Genomic DNA, 19,881 nt, shown 5'->3' on the forward strand with positions numbered 1-19,881 from the left:
TTGATTTCAGAAAGGAAGGGAGAGGGAGAGAGAGATAGAAACATCAATGATGAGAATTATTGATTGGCTGCCTCCTGCACGCCCTATACTGGGGATCAAGTCCGCAGCCCAGGCATGTGCCCTGACCCAGAATCTAACCCTGACCTCCTGGCTCATAGGTCGATGCTCAACCACTGAGCCACACTGGCCGGGCTGGAGAGCGTTATTGTTTCACGTGATACGGTTTTCTTTTCCAATTTGCTCTCAACTTTCCTATTGGATTGTTTATATAATCCTCCCTCCCCACTGCCCCTGGGAAATGGTGGCACACATCCAACCTGGCCAGCGTTGTAGATGTATGCTCTACAGATTTCTCTCCCTACCCCCTACCCCCTCCCACCCCCTGGGATGTGGTAAAACATAAGGATGGCTAGACTTTCCCAGGGAAGTGGCAGAAGGAAATTAAGTGCACATGGATGGGACTTTCAAGTCTGCACACATCAGCTGGGAAACTTTTATGGGGCGATAAACACTTTCTTAATGATCGTGTCATTTGAGGAACAGCTGAGGGAGGAAGAATTGGGGGGGAGGGGGGAGGAGGTAAAGGTTTGAAGGAGGCTGCTTTGCGCTTTGTCAGGCTTTATGCTCAGGAAGCGCCTTCTCACTGTCTAGTCAGCCCCACGGGAGGACTGGCACCTCCCCCCCCCCCTCACTGGGCAGGTCAGGCAGAGGCTGGCTGCCCCCTCAGGCAGACCTCCTGGCAGAGGAAGAAGCTTGAATTACATGACTCGTAGCCTCAGATTATTCTGTGCGTGGCTGTGGATTCATGCTCACTGTGTCTGTGACATAACTTGGCAGAGCAGCCCAGACTGGAAATGAGTGAGATTGCTACTGAGTTAGGGTAGGATTTGGCTCTAGGAGGCTCAGAAAAGAGGTGGTGTGCTAGACCCAAGGCTCCCAAGTAGAGGCCCAGTGGGACCAGCATTGCGTGGAAGTTGTTAAGAATTCATATTTCCAGGCCCTCCCCAGAGATGGGGATTGTTTGACCTGGGTGGGATTCAGGAATCTACTGCTTAAATGTTTGTGCTCTAGGCGGGTCTGGGTGGCCAGTGGGCCCAGATGGGCTGTGGTGGGGATCCTGGTCTTGTTGCCCCAGTTCTGAGCCCTGCCCAGATCAGTTCCGTGTTTCCCGTTTCCCCAGGCCTCATATAAGGTGAAGGCTGATCATGAGGTCTAAGCAAGACCCGGGTACGGGGGACGGTGGAGCCCTGGCCAAGGTGCTGTGAATCCCTCTCTGACCCTGCCCTCAGTCAGGGGTGTTCCTGGGCCTCTGCATCGGAGTGTGAGTGGCCCCAGTTTTAGAAGATAAAAGAGTTAAAGGGCCTGGGCCCAGGCAGGCCATGGCCACCACCTCTGCCCTCCACGACCCACGAGGAGGGGAAGGGCTGCCAGCTGTGTCTCTGGCGCTCCTGAGAGGGCGCTGGCAAAGCAGCAGGAAATCCGTATTCTCTGAGTGGTCGCCGTGGTTGAAGGAGACTGGTGCAGGTGCTCATATAGGTGAATGACACACAGTCACTGCCCTCACCTTGCTCGTCATCTCATTGGGGAGGGCTGCCCCGAGGATGAGCAAGGGACTCAGAGCACTCCGCCTTCGTAAGACATGGGCTCCTGAAGTTATTTTGAGTGTCTACTGGTCTGGAAGCCCAGAGGCCTGCGGGTTTGCCTAGGCCCTCTCGGGCTGGCCTGCGTGTTGAAATAATAGTCTGATCACGTCTCTTCCTGCTGCAAAGCCCTGGGGACGCCCAGCCATCTGCTGAGTGTAGACGCTCACAGAAAACGTCGGCCCTGTCACTGGAACCCTGTCTGTGTCCCATGTTTCCAGCCCCCGTCAGGCCCGCAGCCTGCTGCTGCCTGCTCCTCCTGAAATGCTTTCTCCCCTCCAGTCATCCCCACCCCAGTGAACCCCGACGCAGTGTTTAAGGCTCCACTGCTCTGGGAAGCCTCCTCACAGTGCTTCCACGGAGCCACGTCCAGCACAGCATGCTAATTATGGCTCGTGCCCTGGGCGGGGGCTGCTCTGACATGTTGGGGCCCTTTGCACCCTTCTTCTAGCTTGGTCACCTCCGAGCAGGTGCCGGTGGGAGCCTAGGGAATAGATACCTGCAGAGTCCGGGGTGCACAGAAGCTCCCACTGGGGCCTGGAGCCCAGCAGGGGTGCAGAGGGCATCCGCTGACTTGCTACCTGGTGGTGGTCTTGGGCTCACAGACTGAGTGGAAGATTTCCCATGTCTTTCCAGGGAACAGAAAGCAAAGAGGAACAGTCAGTGGGTGCCCACCCTGCCCAACAGCTCCCACCATCTAGACGCTGTGCCGTGCTCCACGACCATCAACAGGAACCGCATGGGCCGGGACAAGAAGAGAACCTTCCCTCTCTGGTGAGCGCACTTCACCCTTTCCACTGAGTCCACCTCAGTGCCCGAATGCATTTTAATCTCCTCCTCCCCTGAAAAACACGCTTACTTCGTGTTGCCCAAAATGCCCTGCTGCCTTCTCCGTGAAACTGTTTTCCCTCAGCTTGCAGGGTGCTGGTCTCCAGGTGGCTCCAGCCCGAATCAGGGTGTTGGCTGGGTTGCAATTCTGTGGCCTCTGGGAGAGAATCTGTTTCTGTCTCTTCCAGCTTCTGGTGGCTGCTGGCATTCCTTGGCTTATAGCCACAGCACCAGTCTCTGCTCCCGTGGTCACATGGCCTTCTGTGTGTGTGTGTGTGTGTGTGTGTGTGTGTGTGTGTGTGTGTGAAATCTCTCCTGATACCATTTAGGCCCACGAGGATAATTAATCTCCTCTTAAGAGCCTTAACTTAATCACTTTGCAAAACACATGGTCAAGGTTCCGAGGATTCGGACATAGCTACCTTTTGGGGGTTATTTTTCAAGCCCGAGCATTTGTGTCTGGCAGATGGTGTGCTTTTCTTGTTTGCTTGTGGTCCTGCCCCAAGCTCTGGGAGCAGGTCTCAGCCCTCTGTGTTCCGCAGATGCCCTTAGGCTTCCCAGTCCCCCCACATGCCCACATCTCTTCCCTCTTTGTCTTCCTGAAGCCCTCCCTCAGTCCTCCGGGAACTCCCTTAGGTAGAGATTCCGCAGCTGCGATGGAGAACTGTTGGCACCTTGACCCCATAGTCTCCCAGTGCCTCCAAGCTGCTCCCCCATCTAACCTCTACCCCACCTTCAGTGTTCTGGCTGCTGCTACCCCAGCAGCTCCCTGCTTCTACTTGTTCCTTGGCCTTTGCTCAGGTATTTCCTCCTTTGGAATTACCTTGCCTTTCCCACAGCTTTCTGTGGAAGTCCTGCCTGCTTTGGGGCTTAAACCTCCCTTCTTTCAGAGCATGCCCAGGCCGTGTCCACTGCCCAAGCCAGCAGCTCTCCGTCTCTTTCCCGTGTGCTCATGAAGTGTGGGGCTCTGCCCGTGGCTCGGGACCCCTGCTGCCCTGGTCTCTGCTGACTCAGCCCTTAGTTGACAGGTCCCCTAAGAAGTGGGCTTCCCCCTTGGCCAGGTTTGCGGCGATCCATGGTGCAGAGAGGGAGCCCTGGGGGGACTCAGAGCACCCCTGGTGACTTTGCTGCCGTTCACTTCCAGCTTTGATGACCATGACCCAGCAGTGATCCACGAGAATGCGTCCCAGCCTGAGGTGCTGGTCCCCATCCGGCTGGACATGGAGATTGATGGGCAGAAGCTAAGGGATGCATTTACCTGGAATATGAATGGTATATGGGGCTCTGTGCAGCCCAGACAAGCCACTGTACAAACACTCCCCTTTCATGCCTGATGCCCTTTGGGCGGGTTGTGGGTTCTCAACCCAACAATCAAAGCATTGTGGCTTTTAGAGGGTGTGGACTTTGGGTTCAAATCCTGCTTCTGCCACAGTTTATTTTATTTTATTGATTTCAGAGAAGAAGGGAGAGGGAGAGAGAGAGAGAGATAGAAACATCAATGATGAGAGAGAATCATCGATCAGCTGCCTGCTGCATGGTCCCTATTGGGGATTGAGCCTGCAACCCAAGCATATGCCCTGACCAGGGATCGAACTGTGACCTCCTGGTTCATAGATTGATGCTCAACTACTGAGCCACACTGGTCAGGCAAAAGGTTAATTTTTTAAAATGCTGTGGACAATGTACTCATAGATTACTTAGCCTGAGCACTTTAGCTGCCTGCTGCAATCTTCAAAATAAAATACATTTGCTTGCTTTTTGAGTTATTGAACATAGGTTGGCTCAGTGTTACAGGTTTGTCCTGATGCTGTTAGGACACTCGGTCTCTAGCTCTTCTTCTGGGCTAGTGAGGAAATAGTGGGGTTGAGTATCTGTTAAGCAGAGCTGGTTCATGATAATGGAATCATGCTATTTGCTCATGTGGGAATTCATTCTTGGCTTTTTTTGTCTGTGGCTTATCCCAGAGTGTTGGCGATCATTAAAGTTTGGGTTATGAGAATAGGGCAGAATGGGCAGAAAAACATTTGATTGCACAGCACCTTGCTATAGCCTGACCAGTCACAGATGGTCCCTGTGAGCTCATGCCTGGTACAGTTACATTTCCAGGACCCACACACACCTCCGTGCTTGTCAGCTTGTTGAGTGCATATGCTACCCATAGAGTTAGAAACTGAGGGAAGGTCTGTAAAAAACCATAAGCAGCTGAAAACTATCTCCGAGGGATATCCCCACTGGTGAGGAAGAGGTAGATGGACGAGCATCTGCTCCATCCTCCAGTGGGACCTGGCCTCAGAGTGCCTTATGCAGAAGGAAGCTGTTCATTTGCTAGGGCTGCCGTAACGTCCCACACATGGGCTTACACAACAGAAATGCATTTCCTCCCAGATCTGGAAGCCAGAACTTTAAGATCAAGGTGTTGGCAGCATAGGTTTCCTCTGAGGCCTCTCCTGGTGTGTAGATCGCTGTCCTCTCTCTGAGTCTTCACATGGGGCTGCCCTGCTTGCCTGGGTCAAGAGGAGAGGAGAGTGTGGACATGGGCTCTGAAGCGCCTTTGCTTCCCCTCTCCCCAAACATCTCTTTGGTTAGAACTAATTGAGTGTGTAGCGGTGTAGGGTGCCTGGGAGCAGGGAGAACCTGGTATGGGGGGACACCTAGGGCCTTGACCACCCCGGGGGTGTGAAGGAGGAGGTGTATGTGGAACGATGGGCAGAAGGGAGAGTTCACCCTTTGCTTCCTTTCCCTGATATGTCAGGGAGGGCCACCCGTCCTCATCTTCATCCTTATATTCGACTGAGGTTTGGCAGAGGAGGAAGGAGATGGAGAGGTCAGGGCTGAGGATGCGGAGATTAGGCCTTGCAGTTTGTTGACAACCTCTGTCCTCTTACCTGATTACAGAGAAGCTGATGACTCCTGAGATGTTTTCAGAAATCCTCTGTGATGATCTAGATTTGAACCCACTGACATTCGTGCCAGCTATCGCCTCTGCCATCAGACAGCAGATTGAGTCCTATCCCACTGACAGCATCCTGGAGGACCAGTCAGACCAGCGTGTAATCATCAAGGTAGGCAGCTCCTCTCCGTGTGCCAGAGCCCGCCTTACCCCATGTGTGGGGGCATGGGACACTGAAGGCACATGGACCCGTCAGTGAAGCCTGTGGACAGAGCTCCTGGAAAGCTGTCCTTGAGAGCACGTGGCTCTGCTTCCTACCCCAGGAAGGGAGGGCCTGCCTCCTCTGAGTCAGGTACACATTCCAGGCGTATTCAAAGGAGATGAAGCCAGCTGCTGGGCAGATGGGGGAAGCCCACAGATGCGCACACTGCCATACCCTTCCCAGAGGCTGGTTGGGTCGAGCACACCCCTTTCTGTCTCAGTAACCCGCCACAGTCCTGGGGTAGATGCTGCCTTATCCGCTGTGTTACAGGTGAAGTGGCCGGTTTGGCTCAGTGGATAGAGCATTGGCCTGCGGACTGAAGGGTCCTAGGTTCAATTCCAGTCAAGGGCACATGTCTGGGTTGCAGGCTTGATCCCTAGTGGGGAGCATGAAGGAGGCAGCTGATCAATGATTCTCTCTCATCATAAATGTTTCTATCTCTCCCTCTCCCTTCCTCTCTGAAATCAATAAAAATATATTTAACAAAAGAAAAAAAAGAAATGGCACATGGAAAGGTGAGGCCATCTGCCCCAAACTGCCCAGTTGAGAAGTGGTAGACTTGGGATTTGGGGCCAGGCCTGCCTGCTACAGAGCTTGCTTAGTGTGAAGTGGTATCTCATTGTGGTTTTGATTTGCATTTCCCTGTTGGTTAGTGATGCTGAGTATTTTTTCACGTGCTTATTGGCCATTTGTATATCTTTAGAGAAATGTCTATTCAAGACCTTGCCCAACTTTTAATCAGGTTTGTTCTTTTGTTGCGTTTTACAAGTTCCTCTGTTCTACATATCAATCCCTTATCAGATACGTGATTTGCAAGTATTTACTCACATTCTGTGAGTTACCTTTTTATTTTTTTGGTGAAGTCCAATTTTTCTATTTTTCTCATTTGTTCCCTGTTTCATCTATTTTTTCTAAGAGTTTTATAGTTTTAGCTCTTATATTTATGTCTTTCATCAATTTTGGGTTAACTTTTATATATGGTGTAAGGCAAGCATGTCAAACTCACAGCCCACAGGCTGCATGTGGCCCGCAATGAATATTTTTGTGGCCCAGCCAATATAACGGTTATAAGAAACGTTTTAATAAAAATTTCATAACTTAATTTTTACAATATCCTGTTATACATAATCCTATATAATAAAAGTATAGTATGCAAATTGTCCCCTCGACCTGGCTTCGTCCAGGAGTGGGACCAGGGGGCAGGGCCAGCCAGGGGAAAAGAGGGAATCCCCAGCCGGCAGCCACTAGGGACACTACCAGTGCACGGATTTCATGCACCGGGCCTCTAGTTATTAATAATTTCAAAGTCCTCTTTCAGAAACTGAAAATGGCTTATCAGCTATATTAATTTTTATTAAAGTGTTCTATTATTTTATATTAACAACGACTCATTTATTTCAGCCCTTTGTGTTCAGCATGTCTCTATTGAAATAAACCTACGTTTCTGTGAAAATTGAAGCTTTTGTGTTTTTTTGCGGCCCACATAAACTTAAACCTTGTGTATTTGGCCCGTGCCAGCCTTTGAGCTTGACATGCTTGGTGTAAGGTTAGGACCCAGCTTCATTCTTTTGCATGTGGATATCCTGCTTTTCCAGCATGGTTTGTTGACTGTTTTTTCTCCCGTTCAGTGGTCTCGGTGCTCTTGTTGAAAATCATTGGACCATATATGCAAGGGTTTATTTTTGGGTTCTCTGTTCCTTTGGTTTACAAGTCTGTCTCTGTGTCAGTATCACACTGTTTTGATTACTGTAGCTTTACAATCAGGAAGTGGAGTCTTTGTTGTTCTTTTTCAAGATCGTTTTGTGGCTGCTCAGGGCTTAGATTTCATATGAATTCTAGGATGGATTTTTTCCTACTTCTACAAAAATAAATTGTTGGGATGTCTTTTATTTATGACTTCTTTAATTGCTTTCAGCATTGTTTTGTAGTTTTCATTGTACAAGTCTTTTATCTCCTTTGTTAAGTTAATTCCTAAGTATTTTGTTCTTTTTAATGCTATTTTAAATGGATTTGTTTTCTCAATTTTCTTTTCAGATTGTTCATTGTTAGTGTAGAAATGTAGCTGATTTTTGTGTTTTGACTATATTCTGCTACTTTGCTGAATTTTTAAAAAAATATATTTTATTGATTTTTCCACAGAGGGGTGGGAGAGAGGGATAGAGAGTTAGAAACATCGATGAGAGAGAAACATCGATCAGCTGCCTCCTGCACACCCCTACTGGGGTTGTGCCCGCAACCAAGGTGCATGCCCTTGACCGGAATCAAACCTGGGACCCTTCAGTCCGCTGGCCTACACTCTATCCACTGAGCCAAACCGGCTAGGGCTACTTTGCTGAATTTATTTATTAGCTCTAACTTCTTTTATGTAATCTGAAGTTTTGTACATATGAGCTCATATCATGTGAACAGAGATAACTCCTTCCTTTACAGTTTGGGTGCTTTTTTAAAAAAATATATTTTTATTGATTTCAGAGAGGAAGGAAGAGGGACCCACCTTTGGAACAAATGATCATTGATAGAAGTTTAAAACCCTAAGTTATTCTCATGTCACATCATTGTTCTTTGCTCCCTTGTGCCAAAGGTAGACTACGTGATGGATGCAGTCTCACCCTGATCTGTGAGTGATACCAGAGTTTAGCTTCAGGAGAGTTAGCTCAGGGCCTAACTTCAGGGTCTCTCAGGCCAGGACCACAGGGAATTCTCTGTGAATAAACGGTTTAACATGGCTCCATCTTCTCCGCAAATATTTAATGAGCACCTTCTTCCAGGGAGGGCTCCTCCTACTTCCATCAATGGGAACTGTTCAGGGAAAAATTGAGATTCAGCAGAACATTTCCCAAGCAGCTACCATGACCAGATATTTTATGCTATTTTATTTATTCCTTACCATAAGAAATGTGCTATTTGTTAATGCAGGTGTTTTTTTTGGTTTGTTTTACAAATGAGGGAACAGTCTTAGACAGTAGTTCTCAATCTTCATAATGCCGCGACCCAATTTGGCTCTCAAAAGAAATTTCAGTCGTTGTACTGTTGATAGTTGGCTCTGTTGACTAATGAGTTTGCCGACCACTGGGCTAGGGCATTGGGTGCCTTTTTTTTCTTTTTCTTGCCTACTTGCTCTGTCTCGAAATTGTAAGAGCAGTCATCTTGTCTAGTTCCTGGTCTTAGAGGAAAAGCTTTTCGTCTTTCACTGTTGAATGCGTATTCACTGTGGATTTTTCATGTATGGATTTTATTATGTTAAAGTAGTTTCCTTCTGCCCCAGCTGGTTTGCTTAGTAATTAGAGCATCAGCCCAAGGATTGAAGGGTCCTAGGTTGGATTCTGGTCAAGGGCACGTACTTTGGTTGAAGGCTTGACCTCTGGCCCCGGTTGGGGCCTGTGGGGGAGGCAACCAATTAATGTGTCTCTCTCACATCGATGTTCTCTTTCTGTCACTACCCCTCTCCTCTACTCTTTCTGAAAAACTGAGAAAAAAATCCTCTGGTGAGGATTAACAACAACATTTGGTTGAAGGCTCGACCCCTCGCCCCGGTTGGGGCGTGTGCGGGAGGCAACCCATTAATGTGTCTCTCTCACATCGATGTTCTCTTTCTGTCACTACCCCTCTCCTCTACTCTTTCTGAAAAACTGAGAAAAAAATCCTCTGGTGAGGATTAACAACAACAAAAAAGTGGTTTCCTTCTATTTCTAGTTTCTTGAGTGTTTTTATCCTGAAAGGGTGTTGAATTTTGCCAAATGTTTTTTCTGTATCCATTGAGATGATCATGTGGTTTATTCTTCATCTGTGAATGTGGTATATTCTCATTGATCGGTTTTCGTATTGAAGCATCTTTGTACTGCAGGAATAAATCCCACGTGGTTGTAGTGTTTAATTCTTCTAATATGCTGCTGGATTCAATTGGCTAGGATTTTGTTGAGGATTATTGTATCCGTGTTCATAAGGAATATTGCTCTATAGTTTTCCTTTCTTGCAATGTCTGGCTTTGGCATTAGGGCAATGAATTATAAAGTGTTGCCCGCTCTTCACTTTTCTTGGGCAGAATTTGAGAAGGCTTGATGGTAGTTCTTATTTAAGTTTTTGGTAGAACTCACCAGGGAAGCCATTAGGGCCAGGGCTTTCCTTTGTCAGGGCTTTGATTACGGATTCAGTCTCCTTGCTAGTTAATTACTTGGGAGAGAATTTGTTGTTCTTCGCCTGTTTCAGTTTCACACTGTGGCCAACTACCAGAAAAAGGGGCACAGTTGGGGAAAGGGGGATGTCATGGGAGAGAAATGGGGGATTGTTGGGTGTAGTAGCAGGAGCCTCACCCAGGTTCCTGTGTAGCCTGTTACCTCTGGAGGATGGCCCTGAGGACCCTGCCCTGTGCTGCATCTTTGTCCTATAACTTCCGTGAGGACACGGCCTTATGGAGTGAGCCACAGCCAGCCACACGCTCCAAGCGGCCAAGTCAGCCCCACACAGGCTCCTCATGTGCCTGACCAGCTGGCTTCCCTGGTATATTTCTCAGAATTGAGTGCCGTGTTGTTGTCCTGATGGGGCTTGTGGGCAGCCATACAGAAAGTTGGAGCTGGAGCTGCCACCTGCTCCCCTGACTGGAGCTTTCTTGGCTGGACAGTTGTCAGCTGTGGGACCCCTTCAGGTGCTCCAGCCCACTAGAATCCCTACCCCTGGGATGCCATCATCTGGTGGGCTACTGGGAGTCTGTCCCCAGGTTGGGTTTCCGGCCTGGCTTGGTGGTGTGAGGGCTTGTCTGTTCTGGGGTCAGACGCACTTGGCTCAGAGCGAGCTGTCCCCCTTCTCACAGTGCCCCTGTGGGGCGGGTTCTGACTGTTCTAACTTGGGTTCTTTGGTTCTGGCCCCAGCTGAACATCCATGTGGGGAACATCTCCCTGGTGGACCAGTTTGAGTGGGACATGTCCGAGAAGGAGAACTCGCCCGAGAAGTTCGCCCTGAAGCTGTGCTCGGAACTGGGACTAGGCGGGGAGTTTGTCACCACCATCGCCTACAGCATCCGAGGACAGCTGAGTTGGCATCAGAAGACCTACGCTTTCAGGTAGGATCGCGATGAGTCTCTCTGTCTCCTCTGCAAACCTGTTTTTGGGAAAAGACTTCTCCCTGTGCATGGTCATGTCTCTGGGATTTTCTGGAGCTTCACAGTATGGTTTGGCCTGGGGCAGCCTCGCTCCTTCTGCCACCTCTTATATCCCAGAAGCTGGGCTCCCCCCCACCCGCCCGCACTGCCCTGGGCCGCACTCCGGGCCAGCAGCCCCTCTGTGGCCCTCATACCCCTCCGTCCTCCTCTCTGCAGTCTTGCCCACACTGCCTGTCAGGGTTGCACCCAGAATTCTTCATCTGATGGACTTGGTTCTGTCTCAACACGGGCTCCTCCATACGGCCCTCCTGGCTCAGAGCCAGGGAATCCTCCAGCTGCTGCTTTCAGTTGCCTCTCGCCGCCGTGCAGAGGCCAGCTGGTGGGCACCCACGCCGGCCGGACCCCGTACTGGTGCCATGGAAGATCAAGAGCCAAAGTCAGGCTGCCTGCGAAGGTGGAAGTGTAAAGAGAACATTCCAGTCCAGTGTCCTATGTGCTAGGGTTGGGGGTGGACAGACGTGGCCTTCCTGTTGGTTTTGGCCTCACAGTGAGAAACAGGCCTGGCGGGAGGTAGGACTTGGGGGGCGTTAACTGAGTAGTGATGCTTGCCTGCCTCAGGACTGTGCCGTCAACCAGCCCTGTCCCTTGAGCTCCTCTTCCCCAGTTGGATGGTGTGTGGGAGTGGGTGGGGGTGGGGGGTCTGAGTATCCCTGCATCAAAACAGGATGTTAGGATTTATTCTGCTCATGAAGCTGTCATCATCCACATGTGGTGGTCATTACTTAGAGACTGAGCTTCAAATGCTGCATGAGGAGCAAGTATGCAGGTCTTTTTGCAAAGACATAACAATTAATGGGGCTCGTGAGTATGTTTGTGTCTCAGCTGGTTCTCCCAGAATTCCCAAGAGACAGCTTTCTTACGGCTTCCTGTAAATCTGAGCAAGAGAGAAGGAATGATCGCACACCACGGGACTGAGGTTCCAGGCCTGGAGACTCCGAGCCCCGTGGGGGTCTGTGCTCCCAGCATCCCGGCTGACACGGCACATCCCTCACCTCCCGTAACCCTCCAGCAGCCCTGCTGACCAGGGGGTCCTGGCCCGGAGAGGAGAGGAGAGGGGAGGTGGTGTCTGCCCACATCTCCCGCTTCCTGTGGAGGCCTGCTCGGGTGTGTCAGTGCGTGTCTCTTTACTCTTCGCTGGAACCAAGGCCACTGGGTCCAAGACCAATTTGGCACGGCCTTGCTTCCCAGCGCCGACCCTGAGGTCCTGGGAGGGAGTGACATTTTGCAGGTCTTAGGATTGACATCAACACCGAGGACCTCATTCCCCACATGCTGATTGGGTCAGAACACACGTTCTGACTGGCAGGTGCAGGCGTGGGGGTGTCACGCTCTCGGCAACAGGACCCTGAGGGTATTGACACATGTTGCGCCATCCTGCTCTGACCTCCAGGTGAACCGAGCTGTCCACCCAAAGCCCTTGAGCCTCAGGACGTCAGCAGTGGGCCAAGTAGCTCCAGAGCAGGTGCCCCTCGGGAGCCCGTGGTGGTGGCAGGTCAGGACTTAGATCCCTCGCGTATCTCAGCAGCCAGTTAATGAATTCCGGTTTTGTGGACGGGGAGCATCACAGACCTCCGTCCCACCTCAGTCTCTAGTGCTTAGTGTGCAGATTTCACATCCTCAGGATGGAAGGCAGGGCCACCCCATGGGGGCCAGGGGAGCACATTTCCCCTGCAGCAGCCTGGGCCAGCCAGGCAGGAGGGGTACGGCCTGGTGGTGTTTTCCCAGCTGTCCAGGCCTGTGAGCTCTTCATCTTGGGTCCAGCCTGTTGGTCAGTGTTGGTTAGTGTGCAGGGAGCTGTCAGAGACAGGAAGGGTTGCCTTGGTCAGGGCTGGCTTGTCACAGGCTTCAGCGCTCGGGACAGAACTGTAATGAGCCAGGAGTCTGTCCTCCTGCCAGTGCCTGGCTCTGGTGCCCTTCTCAGGGACAGCATTGAGTTGTGTCCGGTGGAGCAGGGGCAAGATGCCCACAGTCGGGCACCAGGGCAGAGAACAGGCTGCTTCCCTTCAGCAAGTAGGATGGGCTGGCCGATGCGGGGGAACGTGGAGTGGGGGGCGTGGGGAACACAGGTGTGTGGCAGGTGGGTGGGGCCCCTGAGCTCCTAGAGGACACAGCTAAACTAGGTTGTCATAGATGTTTGGAAGCCAGCGGAATGGGGACGAAGAGACCGTGAGTAACAGGACAGGGACAGGGCTTCATCGAGAGGGGGCTGGGTGGAGCCTAGATACAAGTCCCTTGTCAGATAAATGATTTACAAATATTTTCTCCCGTTTTGTAGCTTTTCTTTTCACTTGTATTATTGTGCTCTGAAGTACACAAGTTGCACATTTTGTTATCTATTTTCCCTTTTGTGCTTTTAGTGTCACATGTAAGAACCATTGCTTAACCCAAGGTCTTGTGGTCTCAGCACCATTTGTTGGGAGACTGCGTTTTCCTCTCTGGGTGGCGTGGCACCCTTGTCAACAGTCAGCTGGCCTTGAACAGGAGGGTGACATCGAGGTCTATGTCCTCCGCCCCCTCCCAGTTGAGTGGCTGCGGGCAGGTCTTTCCCGCTGTCTCATTTACTCAGTGGGCACAGCAGTGCTCCTCAGCGGTCTGTTGTGTCACGTGAGGTCATAAAAGTGCGATCACACTGAAAATTAACCTCAAGAGCCTGTGTGATCGTCAGTCCTGGTCCCTCTGTGGCCTCACACACGGCCTTCCCGCCTGGGCTCTGGGTCCCCACCTGGACACTGAGGGGTGTTAGGGGCCTTGAAGCCTCTGAGTCACAATTCCCTGAGGGTGGGAGGCAGGGTGGGTCTGTGTCTGCATCCGCCCCCAACCGAGCCAGGCCTGCTGGCTCCAGGCCCTTTCTTGTTTTGAGCGGTTCTTATTTTAGAACAACCACTGGCGTGGAATCTTCCCAGAGCCCAGGGGGTAAACACAGGGACTCCAGGACCTACGCACCAGCTCTTGTTTAAATTAAGAGGAGAGCATGTTTTCTTCCCCTCGTGTGAGCTTGGCGCCTTTCATGTCTGCCCCCTGAGAAAGGCAGTCGGTAGCCCTCGAGGTGAGGAATGATGTTGGGTCTGTGGCTGGTGGTTCCTGGGTTGTCCAACCACCAGCTCAGGCCAGAGCACGGCTGTCAGGAGTGATGAGGAGATTGGCCCCAGGGCCCCAAGGCATGGGGGCTGGCGCTGCTGTCACGGCCTCAGAGTCACCAGCAGGAGCTCCGGCTTCTGGGCCTGATTCAAGAGCTGAGCCCCGCCCTAGCTGGTGTTGCCCAGTGGATAGAGCCAAAGGGTCCCAGGTTCGATTCCGGTCAAGGGCTCGGTCCCTGGTGGGGGGCGTGCGGGAGGCAGCCAGTCAATGATTCTCTCTCATCATTGATGTTTCTATCTCTCTTTCCCCCTTCCTCTCTGAAATCAATAAAAATATATTAAAAAAAAAAAAGAGGTGAGCTCCACTTCTGCAGGGAGCCAGGGCCAGCTCTGGGCTGTGGTGCCTGCGCTGTGTCATGTGTGCACCTGGTGTCTGACCCCAGGCAGGAGAGCAGCACAGGGAGGTCGAGACAGACCCTTGGCGGCCCCACCGTGAGGCCGGGGCTCTGCAGTCAGGCCTGGTGGATGCTCCTCGCTAGCCAACCACTCACATGACCTTGGGCACAGGCCTCAGGGAGCTGTGTAAGAAGGCCCTGACCCCTAGGAAGCTCCCTCAGGGGACGTATGCTGGCTGCTTTAATAAGCGTAATCCTCTGAAAATCCCTCCGATGTCTTTCCTATCTTCCAGATGAAGTGTCAAACCAAGGCTGCCCTCTCAGGCCTATCCTCTTTTATCTCATCACCACCCACAGGCACCTCCCTGGGCCTTGCCTGCCCTCGCTCCCCCCGGAGCTGGTGGTGCTCTGCAGGGCTCCAGGCTTTGATGGGCAGGCTCCTGGCAGGCCGTGGCAGAGCAGGGCAGGCCTTCGCTGGGGCTGAGCCTCAGGGGAAAGGTGCAGCCGCCGGCTGGAGGAGAGAGAAGGGCCTGGGGAGGCCCGAGTGGTGACAGGGAAGGGGCGGGAGAGGATTACAGTTAGGGCTACGCTCTGAAGCTTGTCTGCCAGGCCAGGGGTTTGGGTTGTCTGCCCTGAAGGTAGGAGGCACAGCTCCTCCTGGCAGTTGTGGCCTCCAGGCTCCTGTCCCCACACCCTCCCTCCCCTGGTGCTCCTGCCCCTCCCCGCCTCCCCCCACTCCATGCCTTCATAGCCTCTGCCTAGGCCAGTGATGGCGAACCTATGACACGCGTGTCAGAGGTGACACGCGAATTCATTTTTTTGTTTGATTTTTCTTTGTTAAATGGCATTTAAATATATAAAATAAGTATCAAAAATATAAATCTGTTTTATTATGGTTGCAAAGATCAAAAAATTTCTATATGTGACACGGCACCAGAGTTAAGTTACGGTTTTTCAAAATGCTGACACGCTGAGCTCAAAAGGTTTGCCATCACTGGCCTAGGCTGAACACCCCCCCCACCCCCCCGCTGTATCTACTTGGAAAAGGATGCACAGGTGGCCCTTGGGGTGAGGGACCCCAGGGTAAAGTGGACGGGGACGTGGGTTTGGGGCCTCGCTCTCTACCCTCAACAAATAGCCCAGCCTCTCTGGAGTCGATTTCACCCATGAAGTGGGCTGAGAGGCAAGTGTGTGGGACATTCAGGAGCAGGCCGGCCCAGCCAACGCTCAGTGAGGGGTGTCCAGGACTCTGGGTAGCCCTGCTTTTTCTCTCCTTTCAACCTCCATCTGTCCTCCCGATTGGTGGGTCCTGCCCTGGACACTGAGCAGTGCAAACAGCCCTCCCTCCCCCAGCCCAGTGATAGCAGCTGGCCTGGCCTCACTGTTCTCTAAGGGAACCTCCTCCCCAGCGCACGCCCCTCCTCGGTCTCAGACCCAGAGACACTAAGGCGGCAGCCAGGAGCATGCTGCTTTGAAGAGAAGTCCAGGGTCATGGGGGCAGCACGCTGTGGTCACGGTGGGAGGCTCCTGGCATCTCTGCCTTGAGGTGCCCCGCTCAGGAGTGAGCATGGGAATGGGCCCAGCTGGGGGAAGAGGAGGAGGAGGCAGGAAAGACCCAGCCTTACCACCGTGCCCGGGCCCCAGCGTTCATCTGTTGGTGGGCAGGAGGTAGACAGTTGTTTGGGGGGCCTTTCCAGCTGCTGTTCTGTGAACTAGCACTTTTCTCTCCCTTCCCCATCCCAGTGAGAACCCCCTGCCCACGGTGGAGATTGCTATCCGGAACACAGGGGATGCTGACCAGTGGTGCCCGCTGCTGGAGACCCTGACGGATGCCGAGATGGAAAAGAAGATCCGTGACCAGGACAGGAACACAAGGTACTCTCCCCTGCCCCCCAGAACCCCTGTAGCTGGCTCTGTCCACAAGCACCGGCTTCCAGGCAGGTACAGAACCATCACTCCCCCTGTGACCCAGTTTCTTTCTGGGAGGGCGCCTGTGCGCCCCTAGAGTACAGGTTTCAAACCCTGCATGGAGCGAAAGCAAGCCCTGAGATTGGGTCTGACCACAGCCCAGACCCAGGTTTCAGGACCCTTGAGGTGGGCAGGGCCTGAGCAGGCAAGTGAGAGGACAGTTTCAGGGCCCAAGCAGCACATGGTCAAGGCCACGGGAAGGGAGGGACTGGGAATCCCACCCGCCACGTCCTGTCTGTTTCCACTCCCCAGCTGCCCTAGAGAGCCCGGGCGGGGGGGCCAAGGGGGTGGGCAGTGGCCCAAGGCTGGGAGCTGGCCCTGGGTCACCACCCTTTCCGCCCCTGCAGGCGGATGAGGCGTCTCGCCAACACTGCCCCAGCCTGGTAACCAGCCCGTCAGCGCTCGGCTCCCACACAGCGTTCAGAAGACCAACCTGCCTCTCCATCTTCTGGCAAAGAGGGAGGCGAGGGGACAGCCCAGGGCCATCCTGAGGGGCACGGGCAGGCGGGAGGCCTTCCAGGTCGCCCTCCCCCAGCAGTTTCCATTTGCTGAGCCCTAGTCCCCACCCCCATCCCTGATCAGGAAGAGGCTTCATTTTGGGTTGTTTTGTTTTTGCATAGAAGCCCCAGGAAGGGCTAGCAACACTTTTTAAATAAAAGGCAACAGGTCGTGTTCCGTTTCTTCAAAGTGGCTGCATAAAAATAATAGGGAGCAGGGAGCGGGCCTGGGTGTTGGGGGGGGGGCGGTGGCCAAAGCTGACATCCCAGCCTCACCCTGCTCCACCTCCGATCCCCAGGTGGCTGTTGATGGGGCTCCATGGCTCCACTCTCAGCCACCCCAGCCCCTGCAAGACCGAGGCAGAGTATAATCCTTGCTTTTCCTTGGGCCCTCCAGCTTCCCCACCTCCACCCATGCTTGGATCTCTGTAGAGCAGGAGAAATGAAAGGTGTGGTCATGAGGCTCAGTGGGCAGGGGGCCCACTTGTCTGTTGGTTGCTGCCCCTCCCCCACACCATTCGCTCTGCTGTTCAAGGTGACCGGGCCATCCCAGCCAGGGCATTGCTTCTCTGGAGTCCCTTGCAGAGGCCCCATCCTCTGTGGACACTGCAAGGGCATCCCCAGCCTGGGTGCCTGTGCCCAGCTACTCCAGCTCCAGCAGGTGTGCAGCATTTAGCCACACCTCCCAGCAGTGTGCATGTAACAGGTGGCCTGGGCCCCACCTCCACCCCGGGCTGGCACCTGGCCCAGGCCAGCTCCTCCCTCCCAGGCTGGCTGTGAGGATGATAGCATGTGGAGCAGCACACCTGGCTGGTGGTGGCTTGTGGGGTGGGGTTATATGGAGAGGAGGCACGCCCTGGGCCTCTGCCCAGCTCTACCTTCAATGAGTTTGTCGCCACCTCTGCATCCTCACCTCATCTGTTAATGTGGGGATGCTCCCACTCTGCAGAAGGGGCATGGGGCACGTGTGGGTCTCACCAAGTCAAGCATTGCTTGGTGAACGGGGCACACAGCTGCACTTACTAAAGACAGTGGGCCAGACCCCCAGCCCTGGGCTGGTGCCACCTTTAGTTCTGGCACATCCTTCCCCGGCCAGGGCAGGGCTGAAGGTCAGGACTGCTCTGCTCCCCAGGAGCGTGACAGGGGCCCCGTGGCACTTGGTTCCTAGCCTAAGTAGGAATTGGGCTCTGGGTTGCCAGGACGTAGGGTAAGGTGGGCCTTGCTGTCTGGGCCGGGGTTCCTGTGAGCATGTCCCAGGACGTGACAGCTCCCAGGGGGTTGTCCACAGGCTCCTGCCCTTCCTCCAGGAGTGGAACTTGCTGGGCCTCATTGGAAGGCTCTGACAAAGATGAGTCTAGGCCCCGTTGCTTTAGAAACTAGTGGGTTCCATTAACAAGGTGTTTGCTCGATCTGTGGGCAAACAGCCCTGGGGCTCCACAACTGGTGGACGGAACAAACCCTGCCTGCCTCAGTCCCACTGGGTAGGAGCCCAGCTGCCTGGGAGAGGCCTGGGAAGGGCCCGCGCACCAGCCCCGGGTCTGAGCCCACACTGCTGCAGGGTCGGCTGCTGCTCCATGAGGGTTCCCTACAAAATCAAGGTCTACTCTGGCAAATATTTCTGTCTTCCATGAACATGACCAGCCCTGTGCTTCTGGACATCCTGGAATAAACCGTATTGCAGGCTGGTCTAGAGCAACAAAGAAAGCTGGCCAGGCCATCCGGTGCCCACTTTACAGAAGAGAAGAGTGAGCTGTGGGCTGGATAAGGCTGTGGTCCTCGGCTACAAAGGCAGGGACAGGACACCCAGAGGCCTCGGCCTCAGCCAGTGCTAAGGTGGAAACTTCTCCAGGAAGCAGAGCCCAGCCCGGCTCCTCTGCACTGACCTCCCTCATGGGGCCGTGGCTGCATCTGTCAGTCACTTGTCTGTTAGTCGCTCAGCTGGGAAGTGGGGCAAAGGTCCACTTGTTGGTTGTTCGTGAGGGCACCACAGGCAGGAGTCCCCCCCCCCCAAACCAGGCTTGGCACAACCAGACAGCCCAGTACTGGTCCCTGCCACCAAGATCTGGCCAACCCCCCTGGCTGGCAGAGAACAGGCCCACCACAGGTGGCATTTGTCCAAGTCTCCACTGAGGCACTGGAGAGGCTTGAAAACCCCGTGTCTACCATCTGTGAGCTCAGAGCTCTGCTGGGCAGCTGTGGGCAGCTTTTTGACCCACTGAGCCTCCCATCCTACCACCTACAGTTGGTCTGAGAGAGCAGTCCTGGGCAAAGGGTGGGCAGGGAAGTCCAGGCTTCGTGGCCCCAGGTCAGGGCCAGCAGCATCTGCCCAGCACGGAAGGGTGTGGCCAGGGAGGCAAGGGGAGCCAGTGCTGTGGTCCAAGAGGCTGCAGTTATTGTTTATTCGGATGGCCAGCCTCCAGGACAGGTTGCTCTGCTGCAAGCAGGAGTTAGGGTGGGATGCAGGCTTTTCAGATGTTGGAGAAACAGGCTCCTGGGGCTGGCCTGCCCTGGGTGAGGTCACTGCTGCAGGGGTCCTGGCTGTTCCTCGGGGAGGGGCAGGTAATTGGGGTCCTCTTCTGGGGCATCCAGTAGCAGCTTCCTGTGGGGAGCAGCCCAGGTTGAGCTGAGGCCAACGTGGTCCAGCAGGGAGTTAAGAGCTGTCTGAGGGAGGGCAGCTGCAGGGCTGTCACCCCCAGTACTCACAGGAAGCCGGGGGTCAGCAGCAGCCTCTTGCCTCCAGGCTGGTTGGGAAAGACATCTTCCAGGAAGTAGTAGATGTGACCCACAGCAATCCCTGTGGGAGAGCGGAGGACTGCCAAGGCCACTGCCTCCATGGCCCAGATCCCAGGGCCAGCACAGCCCTGTTCTGGGCTTCCATGTGCAGCTCTGGAGGCCTAGTCAGGCCCAGAGAAACCTCAGGCCTCAGAGCATGAGTGCCCAATGGCCTGCACAGACCCCACAGGGTTGGCCCTGAAGGACAGTGTTCCAGGACCCAGGACCTGAGAACAGCGGAGTGGGCGCCATGGCGGGAACGCTGACCTACCTACCCCACCCCAATCAGGACTCACACAAGCATCAGCAGATGAGGCCTGAAGATGTGAAACCTGTAGGCCTGCTGGCTTGTTCAAGGGGCTATAAGAATGGAGATGCTGGAGGTAGGGGGATGGAT

General features: G+C 53.7%; 2 protein-coding genes across 3 annotated transcripts in view; one reads left to right on the forward strand and one right to left on the reverse strand.

The window, feature by feature from the left end:
* Nucleotides 1–16,902, forward strand: part of SMARCB1 (SWI/SNF related, matrix associated, actin dependent regulator of chromatin, subfamily b, member 1) — a 26,179-nt gene extending 9,277 nt beyond the window's left edge. For both annotated transcript variants that reach the window (XM_006768869.2, XM_006768870.2), the window contains exons 4-9: nt 2,277–2,414; nt 3,613–3,740; nt 5,364–5,530; nt 10,486–10,676; nt 15,991–16,122; nt 16,563–16,902. In XM_006768869.2, coding sequence (XP_006768932.1) covers nt 2,277–2,414; nt 3,613–3,740; nt 5,364–5,530; nt 10,486–10,676; nt 15,991–16,122; nt 16,563–16,602 — 796 coding nt within the window. In that variant the 3' untranslated portion in view covers nt 16,603–16,902. The remainder of the gene's footprint in view (nt 1–2,276; nt 2,415–3,612; nt 3,741–5,363; nt 5,531–10,485; nt 10,677–15,990; nt 16,123–16,562) is intronic.
* A 2,180-nt stretch (nt 16,903–19,082) lies between these two features.
* DERL3 (derlin 3) overlaps nt 19,083–19,881 on the reverse strand; it is a 2,302-nt gene continuing 1,503 nt past the window's right edge. The window contains exons 6-7 of the mRNA XM_006768967.2: nt 19,416–19,506; nt 19,083–19,311 (exon numbers count right to left, since the gene is read on the reverse strand). Coding sequence (XP_006769030.1) covers nt 19,230–19,311; nt 19,416–19,506 — 173 coding nt within the window. The 3' untranslated portion in view covers nt 19,083–19,229. The remainder of the gene's footprint in view (nt 19,312–19,415; nt 19,507–19,881) is intronic.

The sequence above is a fragment of the Myotis davidii genome, unplaced genomic scaffold (assembly GCF_000327345.1).
Source record: "Myotis davidii unplaced genomic scaffold, ASM32734v1 scaffold223, whole genome shotgun sequence".
NCBI classification, from domain to species: Eukaryota; Metazoa; Chordata; class Mammalia; order Chiroptera; family Vespertilionidae; genus Myotis; species Myotis davidii.